This window comes from Ipomoea nil, unplaced genomic scaffold (assembly GCF_001879475.1).
Source record: "Ipomoea nil cultivar Tokyo-kokei standard unplaced genomic scaffold, Asagao_1.1 scaffold3321, whole genome shotgun sequence".
Lineage (NCBI taxonomy): Eukaryota > Viridiplantae > Streptophyta > Magnoliopsida > Solanales > Convolvulaceae > Ipomoea > Ipomoea nil.
The window spans coordinates 185,880-198,265 of record NW_017619749.1 but is presented as its reverse complement, the minus strand read 5'-3'; the positions used below and the strand labels follow the sequence as shown (position 1 = coordinate 198,265).

At 34.1% G+C, this 12,386-nt stretch overlaps 3 protein-coding genes across 4 annotated transcripts; all 3 read right to left on the bottom strand.

Moving 5' to 3' along the window:
* Nucleotides 1-989: 989 nt before the first annotated feature.
* LOC109169678 (cell wall / vacuolar inhibitor of fructosidase 1-like) lies at nucleotides 990-10,465 on the bottom strand. 2 transcript variants are annotated; one of them, XM_019318542.1, is made up of 3 exons: nucleotides 9,852-10,465; nucleotides 8,831-8,840; nucleotides 990-1,000 (listed from the first exon to the last, which is right to left on the bottom strand). In XM_019318542.1, the coding sequence occupies exon 1, from the start codon at nucleotides 10,366-10,368 to the stop codon at nucleotides 9,859-9,861; it is 510 nt and encodes a 169-aa protein (XP_019174087.1). In that variant the 5' UTR covers nucleotides 10,369-10,465; the 3' UTR covers nucleotides 990-1,000; nucleotides 8,831-8,840; nucleotides 9,852-9,858. The 2 variants fall into 2 exon arrangements, with proteins under 2 accessions (XP_019174087.1, XP_019174086.1); XM_019318541.1 differs by lacking the exons at nucleotides 990-1,000; nucleotides 8,831-8,840 and adding an exon at nucleotides 9,712-9,777 and having other exon boundaries at nucleotides 9,840-10,464.
* LOC109169759 (Werner syndrome ATP-dependent helicase homolog) lies at nucleotides 1,337-1,987 on the bottom strand. The gene has a single exon (XM_019318655.1). It carries the CDS (start codon nucleotides 1,985-1,987, stop codon nucleotides 1,337-1,339), a length of 651 nt encoding a protein of 216 aa, XP_019174200.1.
* On the bottom strand, nucleotides 3,126-3,770 carry LOC109169758 (exonuclease 3'-5' domain-containing protein 2-like). The gene has a single exon (XM_019318654.1). The coding sequence runs from the start codon at nucleotides 3,768-3,770 to the stop codon at nucleotides 3,126-3,128; it is 645 nt and encodes a 214-aa protein (XP_019174199.1).
* Nucleotides 10,466-12,386: the final 1,921 nt, after the last annotated feature.

Here is a 12,386-nt window from a genome sequence, read left to right as displayed (position 1 = left end):
GCTACCTATATATCCAGCTAGTTTTTCATACGATGCAGCATGCATATAATGTCATCAATATCATTATTTGTTTTTTTTTTTTTAATCTAATCTAATCTAAAAATATAAAAATTAATACGGAGTAATTGTACGTGAATAATGATTATATCCTTTATTTATGTCCTTTTTTTGTTACAATTTTTTTTATACATAATGCTATAAGGTAAGAGTTGTATTATATAATATTTTTGGACAAACATACCCATATCGTTATATATAACTTACGTTATTCTTTTAACTATTATTACCATGTGCATGTATCCAACATATATTTTCTTATCTTCTTCTTCAATAATAATAATAATAATATATACACATTATATATTGAAGTTATATGTTAATTATACAAATGTTAATTATTTCCTAAAATATAAATATCAAATTTATACAAATGTTTTACATTATTATTATATTATTATTATTGTTTACAGTAATATAAATATCTAGAATTTAAATAAATTTAAAATTTTAATATAAAATATTAATATTTATATTTGCGCATCACATATAGAAAATATTAGTATATATATACAAATTTATTTAATTACCGGATTTTAATTATTATATTATAAATTATAATTAAAGGGAAGTGCATATAGGATTTGATGCATATAAGTTAGCTATCATCATATATATCCTAGAATGGGTGCATTGTATGTATCTTAAATGCAATAATATAATGATCCAACTAACAAATGAACAAAAGGAATCAGCTAGAATGCAACAAAGCTAATTAAGTGGAGTATATATACATATAACAACTCAAATATTCTTTTCAGAACGACCACACTAATTATATTGCAAATACATACCCAGGCCAAATATCAAAATATATATTCATCCCACACTCCAGTTCCAGTATTTAGCTGCAAAATAAAGGATACTATACACCAATATATATATATATATATATATAATTCCATCCATCCATCCATCGATCAACTATCAACCATTACATATACTCTTCAATTCCTTGCAACTATTCCAATATAATATGAAAGTCCATTTTGAAAATAGCGCTAATTAATTATATATAGTATAACAAACAATATAATGATTAGGGCAGGCCGCCGGTAACGAGGTGGAGTTCGCAAATGGATCGGAAGGCCCAAAAGTGAAAAGCTAGCTAGCTAGGTAGCTACTCGATCATAACACCACACGCAAAATGGCCATCCAATTGTACTCTGATCTCCGATCCCAAGTTTTTTTAAAAACTGTAATTAAATGCATGATAATAAAAGTTGATAATTAGGTAGGTAGCGGCGTACGTACATAGTACATACATACCTAGGCGCCTTCAGTTCCAGGCCTCAAGAGCTTTACCCACCAAGAACGAAATGGAAGCGTCAAGGCATGCATATTGCACTTGCTCCTCGCTCAGACTCTTAGCCTCCCAATCGCTCATACCCACCACTTGCGCCTTTTTTATTCCGGCCATCCCCAGAATATTCTCAGCCAATACCTCCATTGATAACTTTCCCTGATGAAGATTTGTGCAGCATATTCCTTTGTCGCGAGCCACGTGGACCAGATCCACCACCTCGCCCACAGTAAGCCCCAGCTTTGACCTCTCCACCTTTGCCAAATCCATCGGGTTGTTCACACCAACCCGCGTTATGTCCGGATCCTCCAGAAGGCGGCGGAGAGCCCTGGGAGCGCGGGCAGCATGAGCTAACTGAAAGATAAGGCATTCACGCCCCACCGCCAGCTGGAGGGTGGCGGCAGGGTTGTAGATGGGGGTCCACTGGACCCCTAGTCCAACGATCAGCTTCCTGCTGCGGAGGAGGTAGGCGTGTCTACGCCGCATTCTGAAGATCCAGTCCCGGACAACGCCAGGGGTGGCGGTTACGGTAGCGCGGAAGCGATAGTTGTAGCAGTAGACATTAAACATCTTGTAGCTGTAGGGTTTTGGAGAATAGGCAGGCTTGATTTGCACTTGAGAATCCATGGCGCATGCAGCTATCCTTAGTGGATGATATGATCGATAATAGAGAGTGAAAAAGTGAATAGTATGCGATTTGATCTGGTGGTGTTTAGAGAGAGAGAGAGAGAGAGAATTGAATTGAAGCTGGTATAGACACAACAGAAGAGCAATAAGAGTGTAGGCGGGCAGGGGAAACGCTATTGGCGGTGGGCGGGTATGTAGTGGATGTAGCTAGCTGTGCTGCACGTAAAGATCCTCATCGTTGCTTCTTACACGCGGCGAAATCGTCGTACGTGCACCTGCATTCAGTAATATAATCACGTCTCTCGATCCTCAATAGGAATAGGCTGTTAGCCTGCATTTGCTCTTAACATAACACTAATTTAATTTGCCTCCATATCATATCCATTCACATTATTTTATTTTTTTAATTAAAAGATAGCTGCAGGTTAACAAATCATTTGTTATTTTAGATTTAAAATATATATATATATATATATATATATATATATATATATATATATATATATATATATATATATATAAATTAGTCAATAACAATTACCCGATTGTATAAAAAAATTGGCTAAAAATTCTCAGTCAAAAATTAAAGTGAAGTGCATAGTGCATGATGGCATATAGTAGAAATGAACAAAAGGAATTCGAATCAGAATTAGAATGGCAACAAATGTAGTCAGTAGCAGTAGCTGCAAATTATAGGAAATGCATAGGAGAATTTCAAACAATATCATCTACCCATTCCATATACTGTTGCTTCGTTTTTTTTTTTTTTTTTAATTGCTTACAACTACTATATATTCCAATATAATATAACAATACTTTTTGACATAAAAAATGAGTACGACATGTACTTCCAATAATATACTCTCAACTTGTACTTCTTCAAATTTAATTGGAGGAAGAAAAAGATAAATAGATAAACATCATGTCCCCTATATAATTAAGCAATCAAAATATGCCAAATGAAGTACAAAATGGGAGTATATGTAGAATTAGTCTTTTGACCATCCATTTGAATTTCTTCTATTACTGCGACTCTCAAAAATTCAACCCAAAAAAAAAAAAAAAGTAATTAAATATAATGCATGATATATGATAATAAAAGTTAAAAATTAGCTAGGGATGCCATTCCCTAGGCCCCCTAGCCCCCTAGAGCTTTAGCCATCAAGAATGAAAGGGAAGAGTCAAGGCATGCATATTCAACTTGATCTCCACTCAGTGTATCGGCTTCCCAATTGCTTCTCCCAACGTCTTCCTCCTTCTTGATGCCTTGCATACCCAGAATGTCTTCAACCAATCCCTCCATTGATAGGTGGTGATGAGATCTATTACATATTCCCTGATTGCGTGCGACGCGGGCCAGATCCACCACCCCGCCCACACAAAGCCCATGCTTTGTGCTCTCCAGCATTGCCACGTCCCTGTGGTTGTTTACACCAACCCGCGTTATTTCCGGGTCCTCCAGGAGACGGCGGAGAGACCTTGGAGCCCGGGGAGCACGGCTTAGCTGAAAGATGAGGCATTGCCGCCCCACTGAGAGCTGGAGGGTGGCGGGGGACCTGGAAGAAAACGCATTCCACTGGACCCCGAGTCCAACGATCAGCCCCCTGCGAAGGAGGTGCTTGGAGCGTCTTCGGCGCATCTTGAATATCCAATCCCGGACAACGCCAGGGTAGGCGGTGACGGTAGTGCGGAAGGAGTGGCGGTAGCAGTCCACCTCAAACACCTTGTACCTGTGAGGTTTCGGAGAATAAGCACGCTTGGTTCTTACATTATGAGAAACCATGGTTCATATATATTATATTATGATTATGAACTGTATCGGATAGACTAGGCGATGAGTACTGTATGTTGAGATGGACAAGTACGTATTTAAAGACACCTACAAACGTACAGATCAGAGCAATCAGCGGTGCCGTTACTCTGCGGAAACGTTATCAACGGATCGGAGGAGCGTAGTGGATGCATGCAGGCATATTGCAGCTGCCGGGATTTCAAATACGATTTAAACAAGAGATCATGACCGTTGCTTAATATCACGTCTCTCAGTTCCTGTCTTTAATTTCTCCGGTAACACCTCGCTTTATTGAAGCACAAATATTAACCACGTAATAACCCTATGTTAACGACTCTTCCATTTCCTTAATCATAGTTGCTTTTACTACTTACGATAGTTACGACTTGCATAGTGGTCAACTGGTCAATGCGCGCGTACAATTGCTTACAACGAAACAAATGTACAAAATTGTGATTTAAAATTAATCATGACACTGCTTCACGAATTTTAATTCTAGGAATTACTCCACTTATTATATAAAACTGAATACTAATTTAAAATAAATAAATCATTAGTTATAATAAATATTGTGATTTTTATATGTGAAATTATGGTACAGTACTATTTTGGGTAAAATTAATTTTACTAATGATACATATTCTAATATTTATAATTTAAAATTGTAATATTTACATATTTGTAATTTTAATATAAATATTGTAATATTTATACGTAAAATGTTACTTATGACGGAAATGAGTAATTTCATTTTTATATGTCTTTTTTTTTTAAAAAAAATCTCATTTTGGTCCTATTATTATTGTGACATAACCATTTTTTGTCTTCCGCAACAGAACTGTTAAATGACATTAAATATACAAGCATTTTGGTCTATGCAATTCTATGTGTTAAGTTTTTTTTTTTTTTTTTTTTTTTTCTCATTTTGGTCGTTAATTTATGTGTCATTTCATTTTTAGTCATTTTTTTTCCAAAACATTTATGTTGGTCCTAATATTATTGTGGCATCATCATTTTTTGTCATCTATTAACAAATATGTTTAAATGACATTATTAGTCATTCAAAATCCTTTTTTTTTTTTGGTAATCGAACCACAAGTCTTGTGAGTTTTTATAAGTAGATTTATGTGCTAGACTTATGGTTTGTCATGAGATAAACTTGTTATTTTTTTAATTGTATTTTTTTAGTGGTTAATAACATCATTTTATTAGTGTCATTTAAACATATTTGCTGACGGATGATAAAAAATTGTCATGCCACAACAATGTTTGAACCATCAGGAATCTTTTGAAGAAAAAAAAAAAGGACTTAAAATGAAACGACAAATATAAATCTAAGACTATTTTTTTTATTTAAAAAAAAAGAGAGAGAAAATGACAACACTTAGAATTGGATAAAAAAATGCCCTTATATTAAAGTCATTTAAATGATTTTGTTGACAGAAAATAAAAAATTGTCATTCCATAATAATACTAGGACCGGGGTAATGTTTTGAAAAAACAAAAGAAACTAAAATTGGATTAGAAACTATAAATTTATAACAAAAAATAGAATTAACTCGAAATAAATTGTAATACTTATTTTGAAGAAAATTTAATACCAATTTGAATTAAAAATACATCATTATTACTTAAAATATATATTGTAATACTGCCCGCATGGGAAACTTAATTGGTTATAGGGGTGAAGTTTGGAAAAAATGATAGGGATCAAGTCTCAGCAGCGATTGTGTGAGAGCAACCTCTCCAAGTGAGGGCTCCTCGTGCGCATTGAAAAACAAAACAAAAAAAAAAACAAAAAAAAAACTCAGTCGAATTTGAGATCTACTTAACACCTTCGGTGGGGGCATTTATACCTACATACTCAGTCTACAAAAAAAGGAAACAATATTCCTAAAATATCTATGACATCTCTCCCTTTTCTAAACTATAAAATCACTTCTTAAAATTCAATAGAAAAGCGTTACAAATTAAGCAACTAGTTTTCTAAATTGTTTTAAGTATGATTTTCCAAATCTCGTAGTAAGAAAATTTTGAATTTTTTTAGAAATTTAAAATGTGAAAATTATTCTCACGTTTGGTAAAAATATTAATTTTGAAAAATTTATATAGAAAAAGAATTACATTTCATGATATCAAGAAAAGTAAATCCTATATGGTTCAGCTGTGTTACAATGATTTACATCTTCGCAGATGCTTTGTGGGATCGGGTGTGGGCCATTAGGATTAGGGATTCAACTTTTTCGGAAGAAGAAAAGTAAATCCCACAGGAAGGGCGGGGGGGGGGGGGGGGGGGGGGGGGAGATTCTATTTCGTGGCCTACTGCCAACTTTATTTGTCATGCTCTGTCGGGCCGGGGTGTGGGGAGCCCCTAGGGTTGGGGTTCAGCCTTTTGGAAGAATGTTAAAAATCTCTTATATAGCAAAGATATATTATAGATTTTAAAAATATTTATGGGAAGGTTTAACGAACCAAACGTTTTAATTAATTTTCAGGTAATTTAATTGTTATGTTTCCAAAGTAACACCAAACATACTAATTAATTTTTTCAATAAAATTATTCTCATAAAATATATTCCTTCGAAACATTTTTTTTGAGAATTTAATTGATGTGAAAGTACCAAACACTCGCTTATAGTAATCTTAGTACATGTACAATTTTTGTATAAAGAGCGCTAGCTCGGGCTTGGGGTATTTTATGAAATTTTGTAAAAAAAAGAGGGTTTTTTTTAAAAAAAAAAAAAAAATTTGGGTTTGTTGAGTTGATGGATCGATCTTTCAAGGATGTATAGGTTGAAGAGGATGAAGTAGTATCCCCTTTCTTGTTTTCAATTATGGTTTTATAGTAGACAAGTAATACTGCATATGGTAATTGCGTTTTCGTATGAGGATTGTGTATTTATGGAAAAGTGTAATATTTAATGGGATGACGAAGAGATTTAGGAAATATGGGATGACGAAGAGATTTAGGAAATATAAAAATATTTAGGTAGTGATAAAAAATTTAGGAAATATAGCAATATTTAGGTAATCTGATGTGTGATTTTAGAAGATTCTTTGGTTGTCATGAATTGGAATACTTTTCCAATAATGAAATTCAGCCCCCACCCCCCTCTCCACCAAGAATTGGAATTCAACTGCAGAAAAGGTGGAGAAAAAAAGAAACTGACCCATTTTTGCTCTTGATTATTATTATTACGGAATATTGCACAAATACATTTTAATCTTTATATCACTTTTTTCAATCTATTTTCCATAATTTTATTCTTTCCAACCAACCAATATAATTTAAATTACTACTTTATTCTCACATTATTCTTTTTCACAAAATTCCAATTCCTTTCCTCCTAAATTAATTCCCTCCGCCAACCAAACCTCTTGTTGAGGAAGAAAATGATATTAATGTCAATTGAATAATTTGCTGCAGTATATAAATGAATTAATACGAACGAAAATAAAGACAAGCATTCAAGTATTTGAAAACTAAAAAAGGAAAATGTGCGTTTTTTTTTTTTTCCACTTTATGTGGTTACCTCTTAAAATCTGTCATTGATATTACTCAATGAAATGGTCTACAAAATAACAGAATAGAACAAATAATTTAGCTTTTTCAACTTATGTAATACAACAATATTGTAAAAAAATGAAGAGTTTTTTTTTTTTTTGAATGCTATTCACTCTATTACATTGTATTATGTAAATTTAATGAACAAGAACACCTCCTCCACTGAGGCTCAATCTCATAACCTCTTACATGAGAGAGGTCATTACATGTCATCTGAGCACAAGGTGCTGGTTAAAAAAAATGAAGTTAACTAATTTGGTGGTAAGATGTGGTTGGATAGGCGGCGGCAGAGGCAGAGGCGGAGGCGGAGGCGGAGGTAGGGTGCGGTGCCTTGTGAATTAAGCGGAGGAGAAAGGCGGAACGCATAGGATCCCAAGCAAGTAAAATATGGTCGTAGGGGCCTAATCCAAGTTCTGAAAACAAATCCATGCAGCACAGGGCGTAATCCTGATTACCCAAAATTTGAAAATGAACCCCTTTGCTGTATTTCTTTGGTCTAAAGCGATTGGTAACGTCCCAAATCACGACGTTAACCTTCTCTCCCTTAACTGCCACGCAATTGCTCATGCCAAGTGTCCAGTGTTGAAACACGTGTCGGAACGCCTGCTCGAACGGTACCACGACTCGTCCCATCACCACCTCCTCGCGGCTGAGAACCCTCCTAATTTCCCCCGCCGCCGCCGCCGCTCCGCCGTTAACGTCTCGGATCTCCACCACGCGTCGCTTCACTTGCCACGGAATATTTCTAGCTTTGCATGCCTCTTCTTGAGCACGGCTGGGAATGAACTTGTAGTAAAACGTCTTCTTCATCATCACTAAGCTAAGCTGCTAATTGCATATAATATAATTTTCAGCTTTGGTTGATATATATATATATATATATATATATATATATATATATATATATATATGGATGGTAAAATGGCAGGCCGGGCTTTACGTAATATGAATTTATAACTTAATCCAGGCCCCGGCTAGCTAGATTCCAAGCTGTACTGTTTGATTGATTTGGAGATACACTCAAAGCACATAGCTGGCCTAGCTCGATCGCCTCCCATATATGGGTTAAAGATTATGGCAAATATGTTATTCACACAACAAATCGCATTGGATTACCAAACTGAAAAACCGATTATGCATTGCATTTATTATCAATTCTTCTATACAGCTATATGTTCATAATTTCATACCAATTTTGATTCGAATAAGGTATAATTAAGTATATATATTCTCATTAATAATGTGAATTGTGGTAATTACAATTTTGCAGAAAAAATCAATTACTTAAAAAGTTTTATGTATGCATTTTACACGTATTAGGTGACTATTATAATATTTTATCTGACGTATTGTCGCGTCAAAAGATTGATATTTATCTTGAATTACGAGAATAAATATGAACAAATACATACTGGTTGGTATACAGGACATGTTTCGTGTTTTCTTTTATATAATTTTTTAACACTAATTACGGTTACGTTGTAACATGAAATTTTATCATCATTATTTGTTACTGGATTCACAAGATTTAAACACATTTCAAGGAAGACCTCTCACAGAATGACTTATATGCATTTTAAATTCCAGTATATAAAATGTGACCTCTGCTTGTATTTAATTAACATATCATCAAATAGTAAATTACAAATATGCTGCCTCACTGCCTGTGTGCTTTGCGTGCTGTCATGTTTTATCTTCTTCTTTTTTTCCTTTAATTTATAATATGACTTAGGAAGACATTGTTGATACTTTGTAAACATTGTTTTATAATACTTAAATTTATAATATGTTATTTGTGTCTAAGTTCTAACAAAATAATAATAATAATAATAATAATAACATTAAATTTTCCTTATTGAAGGTATTAGATCGAAAAAGCTAAACAATTGTTATAAATTAATATATATTTTTGTAGTTGTGTCGTCTCACCGAACAGAACGGACATCATGTAAAACGGGAGGAGATGAGAGGGTTTTTCCTGCTCTTTTAGCGGTTTAGACGTACAGACAGACGACATTAATTCCCGGCCTTTAATTTGCCCTAAAATTAAATTAAAGGCTCAAAGCCTTTTTGAGTGTATTTTTGTAGTATCTAAATTATATTAATCAAAACTCCGATCCATTTGTATAACCGAAAACAGTACAGCTGGTATTTGATACCATATGCGTGCATAAGCGTAATGCATTCTTTGAAAATTAAAAGTTTGATAAAGAAGAAGAAAAATTAAAAGCAATTCTGATCTTGAATTAACGATATATATGCGGCATAACATACATTATTAGATTACTATATGTATGGTACATTATATATATATATATATATATATATATATATATATATATATATATATATATATATATATATATATATATATATATATATTTCAGAAATGATGATTATATATAGTAATGATGAGGAGATCGAGCGGCAATTATATTAGCTAGCATTACTACATACATATATATATATATATATATATATATATATATATATATATATATATTGTCGTTTTAATTAAAGTAAAATCTTGATAATAGCTGTGGCCACATCGGAGAGATCATGCACCTCTGTGTTGAGCGCAGTGAGTGGGGATTGAGCTTTCTGAAAACCTAGCTCACACTGCTGCGACGACCCAGATGAGGCCACCACCCCCTTTTCTGCAAATTTGGGAACCCCTTTAGTCAGTGCCTCGTAAGCTTCCGGGATAGACGCTGTGAGAATGACCTTGTAATCGAAGGCGCATTGTTCTAACGCTGTTTTTAGATCCTCTCTGGTTTTCTGCAGATTGTTGATCATAATTGCGGTTTCCTGGGACTTGGCCTTGATGGCGTCAACCATTATGATTGCTAGCGTCGTGATGTCGTCTGCTCCCTGGGCCCGAGGGTCCGACGATACAACTTTCACGCACAGCTCGTAATTTGGTGTTCTCCTGCAGGTGCTTTCAACCAAATCGCTGCCGCCATTTATTATAGGACTAGTTGTCAAGATTAACAACATCATCGCCAAAACCAAATTTCTCATCATTTTGATCTTTAATTTTGTTTTGAAATTGTGCGTGGTATGTAGCGGTACGTGATGGAGTCGGAAAAATAGGTGGGTGTTTCGATTCGAATAGTAGTGCTAATATATAGGCAGCTCAGCACATGGTTTTTGCATGCCGAATTTAAGGAATAATATAATTCAATTCGAACTAACATATATAATTCAATTGTTTGGCACCCCTAATAGCTTGCTTGCAAACAGTTCATTTCATTTGAGTGGGGAACTCCGTTCCTATTATGACGACGACGTTTGCTGAGTTGTTAATTTGTTATACCACCAACTAACTAAGGTGGACCCTCATCCTAAATCACCTATGAATTGTATATTTTTGTATTAAAATTGTAAATTTTTAGAATATAAATTGTGTTTCAAAGTCAAAACACATAACAACGCTAAAAGGGAATACATGGTCATCAAATTCCTAATATTCTGTGACTGCAGTATTTAGAAACAATTTGTAAATACAAAACAAGATAATCAATTGCATATATGTTAACATTGTATGTTCATAGTATACAAATTATGAATTTTTAAAAGTAAATTGTGAACATTTGAATTTGGCCCACCTTACAAGCTGGACCTCAAGTGGACACGGGCAGTGGCGGAGCCACAATGGGGGCAATGGGGGCCACTGCCCCCCCTCAACCCTCTCTACTAATATATAAGTACATAGAAAAATCACTAAAGTGTTTAGTAGATCAATGGGTTGAATCTTGAGTATGAAGATGGAGTGTCCAAGGTTAAAAACTCACTTGTAGCATTTATATGTTTTAGCTTCTTGTCTAAGCAAATTCTTCAAACAAAATTGTGGAAGATGCAATTTTTTCTTAGAAGTGAGATCTCAAGTTTAAGTACGCCCCCACTCACATTATTTTCTGGCTCCGCCACTGGACACGGGTCCACAAAATAAGTTGCAACGTTTATTTACTTGGGCCGTTAAAGGAGGATTCATAAATTAAATTAATACTACTAAGGGAAACGGCAAATTATGCTGTGCATCCGTATGCACCATGCATGGTGCATATGGATGCAAAAACGACGTTGTTTTAATAAAACGCGCGTCTCCCCTAAAAAAAAAAATCAGGTTCGATTCCCAACAACAATATATGAACTAAAATTCCATAATCGATGAACTATAATTCCATAATTTAATCTATGAACTAAAAATTCCAGAACGAATGAACTAAAATTCCATAATCTATAAACTAAAATTTCAGAATAGATGAACTACAATTCCATAATCGATGAACTATAATTCCATAATCAATGAACTACAATTCCATAATCAATGAACTATAATTCCATAATCTATGAACTAAAATTCCAGAATGAATGAACAATATAATGTTGTTGCTGGGAATCGAACCTGAAGTTTTTTAAAAGGAGAGACGCGCGTTTTTTAATAAAACGACGTCTTTTGGCATCCGTATGCACCATGCATGGTGCATACGGATGCACAGCATAACTATCCAAGGGAAACATATTGATGCGCGGCCCAATTAAGGGTAGGCTTTCTAAGCCAGGCCTGCTCATCCAAATACAGCAAATTATATCGTACGCCCTAAGGGGGCGTTTGGTTCAGGTTATATAACATAACCAAGGGAATGTGACATTCCAAAGCTCACATTCCTATGTTTGGTTCACATTATCTCAGGGAATCTAACATTCCCCAGGAATGTCACATTCCCTCCACATAGGATTTTGAAGGGAATGTGATTCCCTTCAATTTATAAGGTTATGTAAGATAACCTTGGTTATTTTAGTTTATCACACACACACACACACACACACACACACACACACACACACACACACACACACACACACACATATATATATATATATATATATATATATATATATATATATATATATATATATATAATTATTTTTGTAATTATATATTTTTTATTTTAGGTTAGCATATAAAAAAAATTTTGTTTCTCAAGTTCAATATTTTAGTTAATATTTTAAAATCATGTAATTATATATGATACTGT